We start from the raw sequence: 18,525 nt of genomic DNA, 5'->3' as shown, positions 1-18,525 counted from the left end.
TTTGCAAAGTTAATACAATTCTATGTTTGGCTACTGGTGTTAATTTACCAAATTATGCCATTTCAAATAACCAAACTTAAGCAAGATGGCATCTGAGCTGAAAATAACCTTGCATTGCAGGCAAGATACTTGATGACACTAATACAATTCTGCATGTGAGATGTAAAGCAGGAATACGAGCACTCCACCAGCACTCTCAAAGAAAAATCATTGGAGTACGAGCAAATCTAAAGCAGAAATAATGACTGTGCAGAGGGGAAAAAAGACAAAGAGGCATGGAAATCCATTTGTGTGGTGGATGTTAAGTTGGGGGCAGGGCAGAAACTTGGGCAGGCTAATTAGCTACTATTATCTATTGCACCCAGTGGTCTGTGCCACTAATCCTGCTGATTAGACACAGTGCTTCTCCACAGCTCCACAGTAGAAGCAGACTGATAAGGCCACAGAGTCAGTCATGACATAAACGTCTGGGCAGGACTGGACTACACAGGACTAGCACTGTTCTGCTTTACATTAACCATAAACTCTTTTCAAATTTAAAACATACATTAGATATTATTTTACCCACTAACAAAGCAGAGGTCTCAAACTCGTGGCCCTTGGGCCACATGAGGCCCCCTGAGTAATGTCATGTTTTAATTAAACCATTACGAACTCTGCCTTGCAAACACAGTGCCTGTAGCCAAGACACAGCTGCCAGTGAGATGATAGAATATAGAGAGATTATAATTAATACATAAAAGATAATACATTTGATTGTATTTATCACATTATTAAATATATTTCAATCGTCATAACATTAATTTATAAAAGTCTTCTACTACAGGGACCAGTGCTATATAATAACTAAATCAGTGAGTCTCATTAATTATCTAGACTCTGGCAGCCTGCCATAGTTTCATAATGACCCAAAAAAAATTGTAGTCTGTTGCTCTGTTAATGTAGAGCTATTTGCCATGTGCTCACTCATGATATTGTTTACCTGCAGTCAGACATCACAGTTCAAGCTGTGAAAGACATGCAAATCACTTCTGTTTCTCATGAGAGAACTTCACTTTCAATCTCCGTGAACCCGTCATGAAGGTTCTATTGCACCTGAGAGTGAAATATGTCCCGTGTCAGCCTCATTTGCCAAGTTTTTTTAAAGCTAAATCAGTGTATAAAAGACACCAAACGCATACAGGATAATACGAACATTATAAAAAGAATAGAATAAGAATCTCTGTTAAGTATGTGTAGCCATTGTTGGGTAATTTCTACCTCTACACGGTGTCAAAGCATTCTTTTTAAAACCAACATATTACCACATTTATAGTAAACTGTGACATGTGACAACCACTAGATATTAATACTGTGATACTGAACATCACATCTGAAGAAATGTGTTAAAGCTGGAGTCTGTCATTTGTTTTCAATAAGGACGCATGATATTGGACTTTTTGCCGATATCCTATATGCCGATATATCGGGAGCACTTGGACTGGTTACCACTACCAATAGGTTTTTCCCTGTGCCCAACTGTAGAGGTGTCTTTTAGTATCTTTTGTAGTGAAATTAACATACTATTCTGCATACTCAAGTCACAACAGATGTAGATAAAAATCATCGTCATTGTGCAAAATAGAAACATTTAAAAATAGAGGAGAGGGCGAGAGGATGCAAGCTTAGAAGGCGTAGGTAGGCAGGTAGCAGCCTATTTAGTCTACTGCTTTATTCATCAGTCATATCGGGGGATCTTGACGTGTTTACCAATATCTGATAATACATTTTAAAACCCGGAGTAGGTTTTTTTATCTAATTTGTTTAAAATCCTCTTCACAGCCTGATAGCATTAAATAATTAAAGAAAAGAAAAAAATCCCAGAAAAACATTCCACTGTAGCTTCACAATACTGTAATAAAGGTGGTAGTTATGTCATTCACGCAAAAAAAAAAGAGTAATTTACTGATGTTAATGCTTCAGTGTCAGTGTTATTGAAGCTCTCTCCTCTCTGTGTGGGATACATCAGTTGCAGCTTTTCCAGAATTGCTCTACACTGGGTTTCCCCCCTGGACAACTTTATTTATTGATGATTAACCAGACGGGAAGAGAATTTCAACAAATAACCTATAATTTGCAGACTCGAGCTTTAATTAATTGTTCCCTTCACGCATGAGAGGCGCAGAAATGTACGTATTCATGGGTCAATGTACAGCACAGCGTACTCACAGTGAACATGGAACGGAAGTTGCTGAGATCAGTGAACAGCTCCTCCACAGAGGTCTTCTTGGGGTCAATTGCAAAGTACTCCAGCACATTCTGATACAGCGTCTCCATGTTGCTGTGCATGATTTTCAGCTTGCCGTACTGCTCCCGCGCGACCTTGCTGAAGCTGTGAGGATGTGGTCAAGGTCATAAACACAGCCATCACACAATAAGTATACATTAAATGGAAGATACTAAGCAGCGTAACTCATTTTTAATCGAGGGAAAGATGCAGCAAACATCTTTAAAAAAAATCGGTGCTATATCCTGCTTCAAAATTGACTAGTTTGGATGATGGAAATCTAGAGCAGTGAATAGACCCCCGTCTGTCCTCCCTAGAGGTTGCAGAGCTCATAGCTGTTGTTGTGGTCCTTTTCTTCACCTCTGACAGTAAACTACTATTCTACTGCTGCTTCAGCTCAGAAACGAAATAAACTGGATCTCAGACGCTCGTTCCATCACTGCGTGTCATGTTTTATTGAACACAGCACTTAATGTGTATCATAGCCCAAACATCATGGGAGACCTTATCAACTTCTGGCACTTCTGCAAACCTGTTTTAAACACATTGCTGAGTTTGGCACATTTCTGGAGGAGTTTCTTAAGCTTTTTCTTTTAACCCCACTCTCTTCAGCTCATTGTCGTTGTTTCTCCTTTTTCTCACACAAGCCTGCCTGCATTGCAGGCCCTTGTGGCTCAACAACTAGCCAGGCCAACTGGGAATAAATCAACAAAAACTGAAAGAAAAAAAAAACAAAAAACATTTTGAACCATGAAAAAAAAATAAAGCTTGCATTGATTTTGAACTAATTTGAATGCATTTGAATTAAAGCTGAATGCAGCATTGACCAGGGCTTCACACTCCCACATGCTGGATGGTGTGCTACTGCTAACTAGACAAGGAAACATTTACCTCCTCGACTGCCAAATAGTAACCATAAAAATATTAAATGTGGACAAAGTTTGATGAGTTTAAATGAGTGCCTCATTGGAAAGATACATTTTTGCTGTGGCTAAATTAAAAAAAAGAAAGAAAAGAAAGCTAGTTTCGATTACTACCGTGGTTGCCGTGGTAACCCGCATACAGATCAAAGTACGACGATTTGGTGTAGGCGGAAGTGGTGTGCAAAGTTGTGGGAACACAAAATATTTTTTAACTATCCCTCCTACAAAATTCATTGGATCGCTCTGAAAGATTTCTCCAATCCTGGGGTGTGCACACCTACTTTGGTGAGTTTTTGTGCATAGCAAAGTTCTAAAAATAATGCTCAAAAAGTAAGTACAAGAAAGAAAAGGGATGATGGGGAAAAAAAAAAAAATAATAGTCAGAGTTTATACAATCGGGGCCTTTGCACCAAAAGACGTGCTGCTGACGAGAAAGCTTGTTAATGACCACGACATCCTTGTCTCGAGGCAGATAAGCAGCCTGAGTGGGCAGCCACTCTGGCTCCTATTGAGCTCCTTCATTATGGCTCAATTGATAGACCCATTTGAAGTCTGGTCTCAGTTGAATCTGGCTGGGCATTAGACTACCTATTCACAGCTGGGTGAATTTGGTTCAGGAGGCACTGTTCACAGATTGACTTGTCTGTAATACCTTTCAAAGCCAAGATATGGGGGGAGAGGAGACATAAGGATGGGGCTGAGCAGGTGATGGAAAGTAAGACGTAGAAAAATGAAGACAAAGCTGAGAGCCACGCATGATCAGTATCTTGGGGTGCAAAAAAATCTCTCCTCCTCAAGTTTGCCCTCTCCTGACTTCTTTACTATTCTGAAGAAAGTTGTGGTCCACTGCTGCTCATTATCAAGAGTTCTTGTTCATTCTTTCTTCACCCACCGCCTTTCTCCTCTACATTATTTATTTCTTCCATTCTTCATTTGCTTGTTATCCCTCTGTTTTTTCCTGTCCTAATTTACCACCCTCACTGAGCTCAGTGCAACACTTAACCAATAACACTTCAACTCCAAACTCAATTGGAGCATAAAGTCCAACTGGAATTTTCAGATACCAGAGTGACACCTGTGAGGTCTCATGTGCTGCTGGTGCCTGTACGAGCTCTTTGTCTCAATTGACACCAACACCACTGACAAGCATTGTGTAAAAAAAAAAAAGCCTCCAGAATTGGCATAATAAAAGAGGAAAAGTCTATTTAGTATCCTTGGACTTGATGTCTTAAAAGCTTTAACTGCTGCTGCGTTCGGTTTACATCAAATCTCGGAAATCAGGAATGGGAGTGATGTCACCACTGAGTTTATGGCGTTCCAGTTAAGAAGTCAGAAACATAAATGTATCTTAGGTTAGCCATTGTTAGCAATACCACTCAATAATGATGCTCTACGTGGTATTTTGCACACAGCGTAGGACATACGTGTATTTACTGTGAAACTAATATGAAAAAAAGTGCTATTAACGGGAAAAAGTAGCAGTGTTTGTATGGTAGCAGACATCTTGGAGTCCTGAACTCTGGGTATGCAAGATTGCTAAAGAATCAAGCTAAAAATTCAAAGTTCCAGGTTCCCTACAAATAAGAATGCCACTTGGGGACATAATAAAATAATGCATGACTCTAAACTTGTGTGTAATATCTTATACAAACATGGCTTGCCAATTTTAAATTCAAAACCACATTAAGAGTTTTGATAAATGCAGAAATCAAGGTTACTGTTGAAGAAAAAAAGAAACTAACATTAATATAAACTCACAGATATCACATATTTATGACTCTAACATGAATAGAGATTACTGGGTGAAGTTGGGATGATGGTGGACTGTGGTGAAAAGGATGCATTTTTGTCCAGTGTAATTTAATTTAATATCATGATTATTGTTAAACTGTGTTTTTCTGTGGGTGGGATTTATGCCAAGATACTCAGGAATTGTAATCAGTCCAGCTATAATAAGACAAGCACCTGGAGTTGGAAAGCAAAGCAGTGAAAGACAGTCAAATTCATTCTCAGCTTTTTTTTGTGTGTGTTCCACTCGAGTTCTCTGCTAACTACTAACACAATCCATCAGTGGCCCCAACCCCGAGGCTACTGATCAAAACTACATGAAGCAGGTTCAGTTCAGGGTGCATTATTGAACACATAGTTACACACCTGATCTGAGACATACCCTGACAGCTGTCAGCACTGGATGTCGACATCCAAAGAGGACAGTGACAAGATGCCAACACTAAAGAGAAATTGCATTATTCATGCTCCTTTTAATTGGTGATTTAAACTGAAATTCACATCTCACAATAGACTTGCTTGAGCCACGATGGAGATTAATAAAAGAAAAAGACAGCAACAGAAAAACAACGGGAAGCTTTCGTCCAAATTCTCCCTCTCCAACTTTCTCCCTAGGTTATGCCTATCAAACCTGTTCAAGAAACGTGTAGAGAAGCAACATTCACATTCACCTGCTTTGGTCTCAATGTAAGAGTGTTTTTGTGTGTGTGTGTGTCCACTGGAGAAGCTCTGGTTTAATCACTACACCACATACACATCTGTCTATACACACACACACAAATACACAAACAGTATATACTTCAGTGGGGACTAAAGCAGGTGAATATTGTTTAGATTCTTACCGCTCATCAGTGTTTGTACAGAATAATAACATAAACCATGTGTTTAAAACACATGAGAAGCATCATTTTCACCATTTCGGTGGCACTTTAACGACATACTGTACATGAACTGAACAGAGCTGAATTAGCTACAGTCCTTCTCTCAATTCAATTCAATATGCACTAGCTTATAGAGAGATACAGCGCCCCTATAGAGGCGGAGTCAGACATACACGGCCAATAAATCTCTTTCCTTCTCTGCATGTATACTCGAACTTGGCAAGTTGTCCAATTCCTTGTCTTAGTCAGACTACGGCCTTAGCTCGATTAAACAGTGCATGTCTTTACTCCACATCCGTCATTTTGTCTCATGTTCTCAGCCACAGTTCTATAACATATATAATGTTTGAAGAGGAGAAACAGTGCATTTGCTTCCCCTTAAACAAACACACAGTCTTGTATGTCAACCCTGTTCTACTGCCAGGGTGTAGCAACACAGTGATGAATGTACAAATGTTGCATTTGATGAAGTAAACGCACAGAGTAAAGTCACGGCCTGAATGGATATATGATGAGCGCTGTTATAATTATAAAAGGATATTGCCATTTTTGTGAAGAACATGTCACTGGGGTCATCGGGGGAAGAGAAAGTCTCCAGGTCTCTCTCCAGCTGCAGCAGCTGCTTCTCCATCTGCCTCAGGCTCTTTTCCAGATTCTCTGCAGACACTGACACACACACACACACACACACGTGTTAAAGCACCCTCAAACACACCCAAATGTGAAGGAACAAGCAGAGAGCGGACAACTCAATTACAGGTACAATCAATGTGTTATTATTCTGATGTTTTGAAAGAGTCGGAGAAAAACAACATTAAAGAGAAAGAAAACACGCACACAAAAAGCAAGATAGAAGCCAGTTCAATTGCATGCTTATTATAGGCTCACACGCTGCAACACGCAAACACCATGGGAATAAACAATGAATAGGGGAAGAAAAATAAATAAATAAACATCAAGTGAAAGTACGCTCACTGTTTACCTCTCATATGCTTTCATGTGTGTTGTAAACATGTCAATTGATGTAAGAGTACAGTGGCAAACACAAAGCAGTGAAAGTGAACACTGTGTATATGGCTTTTCAGTAACAGGAAAAGAATAAATCAGATTAAAAAAAAAACTGCTGCCTCCTTTTTCTTCAGTCATACCAACAGGTTCATGGATCACACAGGTGATGGAGCAGGAGAACACGGAGCCATAATTTCTGTTAAGTTGGTCATGGCTGACACTTTAAGCTAGTCACTGAATACAGCATGTGGCTTAAATTACCCTGATTAGACTCTGCTTGACAAAAAAAAAAAAAAAAAAGCTTAAGCTGCTTATTTTTAAGTGGTTTTCAAATTTCCCTTGATCATCACAGAAGAGAGAGAGAACTTCAATGCAGCTAAACTTCTTACTGCGCTTAAATCATAAACCCCATACGGATGGAGAGATACACACACACACACACATACACTTTTTCAGTCAAACATCTTTACTTGGAAATGTTCTGAAAGTGTGCTATAGTTAAAGATGCTGTCCTTGAAACCTCAAGTTTAATAAATGCAAATAGTTTTACTCTCTTTACTCTATATTAGGTGCGCGATATGATATTAGATTGTAAAGGACTAGTGTCAAAGCCGAGAGATCATAGTATCATTGATAGCAGTGGTTCCCAACCTTACTCCCTTGAAATGCACACATTTTTGACATTTGAAAATGTTTAATCATCATTAACTTGTGATTTATAAGTGCATATGAACATTAGTGTACACAATCAGTGTATTTTTTAATCCTGAAGGAAAAAAAAAAAACATACAATGATAACTCAGCTCAACTCTGATAAGTGTCTGCTGTTTTGTTTTTGTTTTTTTCCTGCACACATTGGTGCGGTGATTTCTTACCAAAATAAAATCAGCCTTAACATCTGGTCAGTGCAGAGCAGTTTCTCTGTGAATACAGCTCTGATTGAGACATCAGTAGATGCAATACACTCTCTGACAAGCTTCTTAATGGAAGGGTGCGCTTTGGCATTTTCAGTGCCTTCAACCTTAGTTAACTGTGTCAGTGAAGTTGAGCAGGAAAAAAAGCCTGATGATAGAGAAATTACTCCGATTAAAAATGGTCAGAGAAGAATGCGTAGGTATAAAAGGTGAATTACAGGGCGGACGTTTGCGAGGTAAAAGGTAACCACTTACTTCTTTTCACCACCAGCTAGTCTCATACGGACTGTCTTTATCTAATGCCTGTGTTAAAGTGGTTTGTTTGGGTCTGCACAAGAGTATAAAACAGCAATGGATAGAATGTATCCTATAGAGCAGGGTTGTCCAAACCTTTTTTTAATAATTTCATTTTCATTGTCACAATTATCATTTTTAAATGGCAATATAACCAAATCTAAGCCATGAAGGAGTGAGAAAATGAGAAAAACCCTGCCTTTCTTCTTTCACATAAGGAGTCAGATAACATAATAACATAATAGAAATAGTATATGTATCTGTCTGTCATGGCTAGGTTGCAAACCCAGGAACCCTGGGTTTCAAAGTGCAGCTCCTTACCAGCTAAGCTAATGGTGATGACACGTGATTGAAGCCTATTTTATGTCCTACTCTGTCCCGGGGCCATAAATAATACATAATAAAACCGAAGCTGCTTGCCATACAGAATCTGACTGAGGGCTGTGATTGGCCCATGGGTCGGACTTTGGACATGCCTGCTATAGAGCCATGGTTGTGAGGTTATTAAAGTTAGATTTGTGCATATTTCGCGATTGTCAAGACAATGGCACAAATCGCACAGCGGGGCCCACATGAAATTCATGTCAGTACAGTGAATTTGTATGTAATTAAGCTTAAAATGCTGTAGAAGTGATGACATTTACCAGGGTCTTTGAATGCATCTCATGAGCGGCTCCCGTTAGCTCAACACTCTGTGAACACTGCATTACTTTCTCAAGCTCATGCGTACTGGAGTTTAGAATATTTAACAAAAATAGTATTTTTGATAGACATGCTCATCCTTAATGATGAGGTCACTTTCATTACTCACAAGATGAATTAAAAGATTAGTTCATCAAGTGACAGGACTGTGTGCTAGGCTAAGTCAGACTTCAACTCCTACAGGAGCACTAGCACAATTATATATAACAAACAAAAATATATATCATTATAGTGAATGAACATCTTTGCTCCTGAAAAATAAACAAACTACAAATGTCATCAGTTAAGACAGAGAAAGCAAAAAAGAAAAATCTCTGTACTGTACCGCCTATTAGAATCGAAGACAAATCACTGTTTTCTTTGGAATATCAATAATAATCATGTTTGATTAGCCATCAGAAAGTGGGACTTTACCTGCTCTATCATTTTCCTTTTTTCAATATTTGGCTAACTTGAGCCTTTTAACCAAGAAAACAAGCTGGGCTGAAGGAGGTGTGGGCAGGATGTGTACATGAAAGGAAGCCAGACAGTCTGTCTGTTGATGGAAATGAAATCCTAGTGATGATGCAGTGACTGAGAAAAGAGCAACACATTCATTTTAGATTTAGCCAAAGACACACATGCGTCACATGAGACAACGGGAATGACACAACATTGGTTTTCTCTGTCAAATAGAGGTAAGACCAATTCATCAGGCCATTTTTTTTTTTTTTTTTTTAAATCATCTGAGACCGATTATAGGTACCTGACTGGCCATTTATCATTTTGACTTTATTGTAAGATTACCTTTTTGTTCACAGAAACTTAAAAATCACTGCAACTCTATTTTTTTTCAACCAAAAGTTGAACATACTTGTATTACTTATACCATACATTTTATTATTTAGCCTATTATTTTTATATAAAATATATAAGTATGCATTGCAGTATGATACATATATATTTTTAGTTAATTTTGTATATCATTTGTTTTTATTAACCTAGAAAAAAAAAAAAGTAAATTGGCATCATATACCTGTGTTTCCTAAAGTTTCTATATGGGGACCCACTTTTTAAAGATTACTAACTATCATGACCAAAATTGCAATATAAATTGGGACAGAGCAAATTTGTGCATAAAGTTGCAACTAATTTGCAGCCATATCTGTAACTCCTAATATCACCATTGTTGTCTGTTGTGTCGCGTTTCAATGTCGTTGTTTGTTGTCTGGTAAGACATCATGCAGCTCACACCTCGCTATCCATGTAAAAATACTGTTCTCAATTGAAACGCAAGCTTGACCCAGGGCTTTACCATTCCAAACTGTACCGTACTGTACCAAACCCAACTGTACCATGATGGAAACACAGCATAATACTCATACTGTGTATCAAAATGGCACGATCCTATTCCCTATGTTATATACAGCAAAACAACGGGTGGTATAGTAGAGCAGCCATTAAAACATATAACGCTTTTCCATTATGCAGTTCTAGCACCTCTCAGCTCTTCTTTTTTACTTTACATAATACCTGGTGCTCTGTGATTTTATTTTTTTGGGTACCTGCTCTGTACCTCAGTGAGATGAGCTGATAATAAAATGTGACGTCAACAGACTCAAGACTCAACTTATATGTCATGTGTGGTGTCCTCCATGAACACAGATATATTATTGATATTGCTAGTAGCAGTACTTTTGAGTGATCTTTATGATCCTGAATGCTTCTGTGGTCCAGAGAGGTTTCAGATAGATATAGGGATGTTTTAGCAGAATGATTGGAATATTTGCTGAGGTCAAATCCCCCATTGACATCCTTTTATTAATCTTCAATCCCACGGTGCTATAAGCACCGGTCCACAAAACAGCCCCGCTTTGCACACGCATGCACAGATCCCCTATAGATCATCCTTTGATTTATGGAAATCAAGAGAGTGAAAAACGCAGACATGCCTGACAGACATGTGTGACTAAAAAGATGCTGCAAATGGCTACAAAGGAGAGAAATTGTAATTCAGAAACACTACACTCAATGTGCTCCTTCTAGGCACATACAAGGTAGGGTTAGACTGTAATATGATATTATCGTAACCAATTGTACATTAAAAATAGTCATGTTATCAGTTTGCCATCTTCAAGAAGGAAAAGAAAACTGCAATCCAACGTGCGTTTTCTTTAATATAAAATATAACTTATTTAAAAGATGTAATATGTAACATTCATATGTTAAAATATCAAGTAGGTTTTAAAAATATATGTATTCTCTGTATTCATTCCCTGGTTAAGTGTCTCTACAATGCATGGAGGTTTCCATGATGTACACACTAATTTCTTCTTTGTCTTCATTTTTGGCAGCAATACAAGTTCCTTCAAATAATTTTGGATCAAGATGCAGTACAGGAAAGACAGTTGTTTTCCCTTCATATGAGGCAAAGAGGAGATTGGTGGTGGTGTTGTCATCTTTTTGACTTGACTTGTTTCTGGCACGTTGTGTCATTTTCAGTGGTTAGCTGTAGGCAACTGGACTTCTTCTTCTGGAGATCTTTGCACCTCTCATCCAAGATGCAAACATCTTTCATCCATCTTGGATCAACCCTCTGCCACGCTATTATTTTGGTCAAAACCGACAACAAACAGTGGGTAACTTTGGAAACCTGCTTGCGGTTATGCAAGGAAGTCCATCAGTACCTACATACATGTATACATTCAATACATTCAACACTCACAGAATAGATTCATACATACTGTACTGCTTTATCCACCACATGAGGGTCACAGGGACCTAGAGTCATCACAGGGGAAACACACAAAGATGAACAACCATTCACTCTCATTCAAACCTATGTGTCCAGTTAACTTCTGCATGTTTTTGGACTGTGGGAGGAAGCCAAAGAACCGGAGAGTAGCTATGCGCACATGGTGAGAAAATGCAAACTCCACATAGAATTTTATTTTAGGCTGGGAATGAGCTACAAAGACATTATGAAAAGCCTGTCATTGCAAGGAACCATTATTACCGAGAGGCATTGAGAGGCACTGAGTCAAACCGGGGTTCAAACCGGTGACCTTGCTGTGAGGCAAAAGTGCAAGCCACTACTCCAACTCCAAGAATACAAGGAAGTAATAATAAAGTTGGCTTCCTGGTGCGATATTGCTGCTACTAGAATGGAATAAGAGATCAAGTACTCAGGTTTGGAAGGCTTGAGGCATGTATGGACATGCAGAAATTTGAAGTAGCTCTCTCAAAAGATGCCGTACGCAATAAGTATGACCCAGCACTTATGTATCCATGCGTGTCATATTTCAAACAAACTCAAAGCCCAAGACCAACAGAGCAAACCCGGGTGATTGCCAGAACCTGCCTTCTGTTTATTGTTTGGAAAGAGGGACAAAAGGAAAAAGAAATAAGATAGAAAAGGGACAGAGAGCTTGGTTGGTAAATCAGAATACACAGAGAAATAGATACAAGACAGACACAAAAGAGACAGACAGCGACAGGCAAATAGATGTATTGAATATGACAGAGGAAAGCAGCAAGCAAGAACTGCCTCTCCATGTCAGGAGGAATAATGATTGTAATGTTGAAAAGGAAAAGAGAGGAGCAGAAATGGGGTGACAGACACATGGGAAGCCTGAAATAAGCTGCAGTTATGCTTCCATAACAAACAGGATTGGTCGTGGGGGGGTGGGGGAATCAAGGCTACGTTGCATACAGTCAAAAGACAGAATGACATACAGTCAAAAGAGAGAATCACAAATCATTATTGGTACCTCGATGCAACCTTGTTTTCATGCTCGTGTAAGCTCTTGGGTGAGTGTCTATGAATGTAATGCAGCCTTTTAGTGTCTTCAGGCCTCCCAAATGGCTGTCAGAACTGATGAAAAGGAAGCTCTCAGGAGAAAGGTTCCACAAAGGCAAAATGGGATTTGTGTGTCTGAACACAAGATGTGTGGAGATGAGACATTTATGTATGCATCTCTTAATGGTACAAAAACACAGAGTAAGATGACGGGAAAGGAAGAGGCCCACATCTATACAGATGCAAATACGCACTCAGCTTAAGGGTCCATGAAGAGGTGTGTGAGGATTCTACTTTCCGTTCTTCACACCTTTGTACCTACGAGCTCTGCCCAAAGACTCATGGTCACAGAGTCCATTTGGGAGAAGTGTGACGCTTGCCATCGTTATCCACACATAATCATAACACAAACAAAATTCAGAAGGGTCCTTAGAAGTTCCAGCTTAAACAATCAAGACATATTACATCCCTGCTCTGTTTTGTACTCCTCAGCCTTCGCTTCCCTCACTCCCACTGAGAGCCACAAGAAACAGGTTGTGACTAAAAGATTCAAAAACATTCACAAAAAATGGGTCTCCATGACTTGATGACATGACGACAACAAACAACATCGAAAGCAACACAGCAGACAAACAACACAACAGACAAGACGGCACTTATTTGACTAAACAATGGTTGGTGGACGTTATTTTGGTCTTATTTCTTATGGAAACTGCACACAGAAAGTAGACCATGACAACATTATTGCACATTTACACGTGAATATCCCTTGATGTGTACTGTCCGAAAAAAAATATGAATTAATTAAATAAACACATGTGTCTCAAATTACATAAACATATAAAAAAACTATTATTTAAACCTGTAGACTAGAGTTGCAGGATATGGTAAAAAAAAAAATCATATTATTATTATGTTTCACTTGTTATTTGAGAAAATGTAGTAATTTTCATGCAAAAAAAAATATCTAAATCATGCTGACTTTTGACATAACAGTCTTTCAACAAACAAAGCATATTTTATCTGGGCTCGAGAATTCCTGCAGCACTGCAGACTTTCATCATAACGCTGTGTTGTCACACACTTTATCAAATAATTGCAGTGTCTTTCAATTCAATATTCCACTGGGTTGTTGTGCGATTTTGAATAAATACGGGATAAAAAAAAGTACAACTTTTACATCTGTACTGAAGAAGAAAATGGACCATCAGAGCAGAGTCTGTACCATAGATCAAACACCACACAGCTGAAATACTGTAGACCACATGTTTACAGAACAACAAAGGTAAAATGGTAAGAGTGAAGCTCAAAGTAAAAAATAGATACAAGAAAAAGAGGAAGGAGGAAAAACGCTATTTTTCTTGGTTGAACATTCTGTTACACTAACCTTTCCAACCCACACTCTTTCATCAGTGGATGAATGCTTATATTGATTATGTAGTCCTTATTTGTAAAACCTAATGTAATGTTATTAATACAAAGGAAAGTGAATTCCCTTTTTTTAATGCTGGACATGAACATTGTGTTCTTCTGCGTGGTGATCTTTTTTCATGAGTTCGTGAAAAACAAATTCTGTTTCACGGACATGAGTGTATTAAACATGAGTGACGTGAAATGACACGGTGTTAAAACGTGATTAAGTTTGTGATAGTGTTGGTTGTTATGGTTGGGTAAACTAAAGGGCTCATAATCCTTTCATGAGGCTCACCTTTCCAATCATCTACCTCTGCCACTGATGAAACCATTACTATTGTTTATGTCGGGCCATAACGCTTAATAGCTACCATCAAACAAGAGGCCAAAGTGTTCTTTCTGAAATATTATTCTGTTTTTAGTTTTAGCAGTACGCCCCTTAGTTGACTAAACAACATGTTGAAAGGAAGATAACGCACAAAAAAAAGGCTTTTCTCATTTGACTCAAAGCTAAACTCTGGGCTTTTTTTTTTTATTTCTACACACAAAGTCACATTAAGTTGCAAACAGAGGGGTAAAAAAACATTGTTTTGCTTTTTTCATGTCCTTTCTTTCCTCTTTTTTGTTAAAGTAGTCCAATAACTATTTTATTACTAGTTTAGCATTCGTGAGACCAGTTGGCAAAACCCTGTTGGTAAATACTGCCAGGGGTGTTGATTTGACAGGCAGTGGATAAAACTCACTGTGCGAGGGGAAAGCTAAAGAATTTGAGTTGACACCAGCAGGAAACCAAAATAACAGCAATAATCACACTGAGCTATCGGCTCAGAGAGTGGGAGGTAGACACAGTATTAAAATGATCAAACAGCAATGTGCATAGTGATTCTTGCATGAGAAAAAAAGAAGCACAGTGCTTTGGTGCAGGCAAACAAAATTATCTTTTTCTTTCTGTTTTTAAGAACTTCTACTAAACTTAAGTATTTAAGTTCAGGATGTCTTTTGTACCCACCGATGTTATCATTGATCTTTGATTGAACTTTTGGAGTGTAACTTCTGAGGCTAACTCGATTTGCACCTGGATCAGCAAATAACATGAGGGGTTTTCGGGTTTAGTAACACTTTAGCGACAGTACCTGGTACCTTGTACTTTTTTTGAGCAAGACGTCCGACACAAGAATCAAACCGAACAGTTAAAAAGACTTAATAATCCTAAAAAGGAGTCACAGAGGAGTCTGGTGTACTTTGCGACAGCACTGCTGATCGTGACCAGCGAGCCGCATCACAAACCCTGCTGCTGTATTTCAGTTCGGTGACTGTGTCAGACGGAGTCTGGGCTCCGGTCATGGAGGAACTACTGAACAAACATTTTTAATTAACTGATTCTAAAGATTCAGTTAGACTGAAAGCAACTGCTTTACAAGTCACTAGTCACTTGTTTGTGTAAAACGAAGTCACGGCAGTGACACCGTGCCATGCTGAGGCGACCTGGAAATGGGGCTTAATAGCCTGTTTTATTACTTTTAACGGGTGGTACTGCTTTTATTTATTGATTGAATTACCTCTTTTAGGCCAACCAATCAATTGTTTTTAAGACCGCAACGATTAATTGATTAATGTAATCAATTGCTAAATCAATCTTCAACTATTTTGAAAATAATAGATTCATCAGTTTTGGTTTTGATAGTTAAAACAAGGCCCATGATTTACTTAAGCTTCTTAAATGTGAATATTTTCTGTTTTCTTTGTTCCATAAAATAAAGAAATCACCAAAACAGAATAATTTTGGTTTGTAGACAAAACAAGACATGATTGAGAACATGATCATTTTGAGGTCTGGGAAACAGATCAACAGTTTTATCAACAAGACATTTTATGTAAATTAATTTTTAGTTGCAGCCCTAATTGTTTTAGCCTTTTTATTGGCTTCAAAGGGACATTTTACAACCTATCGGCAGACACTGACTCTGATGGTGCCCAGTGGTTGTGCTGCCTCTGTCTGTTACGGAGAGAGGCAGATCACAGCCCGAGATGAAGCTCCACAGACATGACATCAAGTAACAAACTCTGAATTGTGTTTCTACATCAGGGATAGTTTCGTTAGTTTCTTCACAACACCAAGAATAAGGGGATTTATTTTGGGATCTGATTGATTGGCTATTGGCTTTTTCATGCTTCAAACTATTGTTATTCTAACAACCTTTAAATATCTACTATATGTCAGAATCTAATAGCTTTATTCTTTTTTAATTTTTCTTTCTCCTCTTCATATTGTAGTGTGTGTTTAATTGTTATCTATGAACTGCTATTTACCATTGGGGTCTAATGAAAACAGTGAAACGGTTTCAAGTATGATAATGTAGTTACCTCTGCTGGCTCGGTCCACATGTTCAAGGTCGTCAATAAACTTGATCACATCTGGAAACTCCACCTCACACACTTGTGCCAGGAAGTGAAGCAATGTGGTCTTTTGGTCTGCTGACTTTGTGTCCTTTAGCTGTGGGAAAACACAAATACAACAAGATGATAAGATTGATCCCAAGCAAGTTAACAGACTTGTGTTTCCGGCAAATAATATCAGAAATTATGTTGAGTCGATTGTCTTTACCATTGTAACATTATAACATTCTGGTAAAAATCTGTTGGAGCCTCCTCCTGTTGTCAGTGAGTGTTTATTCGATCCTACTCTACTGAGCATTGTATATACTAATAAAATTCCGTTCCAAGAGTAGGTAGCTTTTATATTTGGAAAAAGGTAAACAAGAGCAAATGTTTTACATTTATTTAAGCTGAACTTGTAACATGGGTATAACCTGAAAAAAGTTATGCGAGTGTATGAGATACCTTGGCTCAATTGTAAAAAATAAAGCCTTCATTTTCCATTACGCTGTAAGGCCGCAGGTCTTTGGAAAATAAACAGGCTGTGCCAATCAATACTGAAGCAAAAGAATTGACAGCCGTCACTCCTGTAAACCCAGTTGCTGAAGGATTTCATGTATTGCAGCAGAAGCACATTCACAATGTGACAACCTTTTGTGCACTTCTTCTCCCGACAAGAGTAACACATGTTTTTTTTTTTGTTTTTTTCTTCACTTTCTCTGATGAATTTCCATCATCGCTCTTTTACAGTCTAATTCCAGCATTCCCGCCAAACATCCCTCCTGTGGAGAGCATAGCTGTTTATCGCTCTAGGTGATCTATTGGTAGACAGCAGTGTACTCAGCCCCGCTGGGTCTAATCATGTTTGTATTATCTCCTCTAATCAAACATTCTCATCTCTTATTTCAATTCTGTTTCCTCATATTTTCTTTCTTTTTTATTTTTTCAAAAGCTTAAAGCGCTGCCTCACAAAAGGTTCCTCTCATTGAATTTAGATGGATAGTAATCATAGTTGACAATGTAAACATTTTGCCGTTTCCAATTGGGCTGGCTGCAATTTTCTTGTGCTGTGGAGTGTGCCATGGAATTAAGCTGTCAAAATCTGGTGAAGACATGATGGCTGATGTCTTCCTCTATATATCCTGCCTTTGACGTCAAGTCACACTTTGGTCTTGTAATATACAAGTAGGAAAAAAATAAAAAACGATACATCTGTACAGCAATAGTACAAATGTGCTGAAAAGAAAAGTTATTCCTTCGTGGACTTTTACTAACGATTATATTATTGCAATGTTAATGCAGCTAATCCATCATATATGTATGTATGAGGCCAGTGTTTGCGTTCGCACGTACACCGGTGATCATATGAACATAAGCACCCAAGTCTAACAGGGCAGAGGGTTGGCAGTGATGAATGGCTGCTGCTGTCGTTACTGTGGAAACTGCAATGAGTGTGCCACCAGCTGTAAGGTAACCACTGGAGGAGTCTCCTGCACACACTCTGCTCTCTGTCACCACCACTATATCATACGGGGGGAAAAAAAATAATGTTCTGTCAAAATGCCATATAAAATCCACAGGTATAAGCATTCGCTATGTCTGTGCCCAGCAAAGCTTGGTAAGTCCTGCAGAGTGAGTGAACTTTCAAAGGGATGTTGTGGCCACAGCCTCAGTTATCTTTTCTGAGCAGGAGAATGGGAATAAAGTATTCCTTGAGTTTGGCTGTGTTGATAGATGCGAGCAGATAGAAGGGGGGGGGGGGACTCAACACAGTCTCATCAGAGCAGCCACTTCAGATGAGTTCACTGATAGGCCCCAACACAGACACCTCAAAGACACACTCACTCAAGAGAGGCTGCTACTACTAAGAAATGCAGCCACAAAGATGTAGATATTAATCTGGAAACTCAATCTGTCCTTTCTACATAGTGTTAGTTAGTACAAGAGAATATAATATTACTATACTTACTATAAGACAGCAATGATTAATTCATTAATAATCGAATACTATATTAATTGTCAACTATTTTGATCATTGATTAGTCTTTTTATACACATATACAGTATATATATATTTATAATTTATAAAGCTTCCTGAGTTTCTTAAATGTGAATATTTCCTGGTTTCTTTGCTCCATATATCAAAGAAATCATTAAAACTGAATAATTTTGGTTTAAGGAC

At 38.4% G+C, this 18,525-nt stretch overlaps 1 protein-coding gene across 3 annotated transcripts in view; it reads right to left on the bottom strand.

Annotated features, from left to right (window-relative positions):
* The window catches only part of LOC131459966 (protein diaphanous homolog 3-like), a 231,728-nt gene that overhangs the window by 112,097 nt on the left and 101,106 nt on the right, over window positions 1–18,525 (bottom strand). For all 3 annotated transcript variants that reach the window (XM_058630164.1, XM_058630166.1, XM_058630165.1), the window contains 3 exons: window positions 16,332–16,461; window positions 6,400–6,524; window positions 2,209–2,373 (listed from right to left, as the gene is read on the bottom strand). In XM_058630164.1, the coding sequence (XP_058486147.1) occupies window positions 2,209–2,373; window positions 6,400–6,524; window positions 16,332–16,461 (420 nt within the window). The remainder of the gene's footprint in view (window positions 1–2,208; window positions 2,374–6,399; window positions 6,525–16,331; window positions 16,462–18,525) is intronic.

Source organism: Solea solea, chromosome 5, assembly GCF_958295425.1.
Source record: "Solea solea chromosome 5, fSolSol10.1, whole genome shotgun sequence".
In the NCBI taxonomy this organism is placed as follows: domain Eukaryota; kingdom Metazoa; phylum Chordata; class Actinopteri; order Pleuronectiformes; family Soleidae; genus Solea; species Solea solea.
This window is presented reverse-complemented; position numbering and strand designations above follow the sequence as displayed.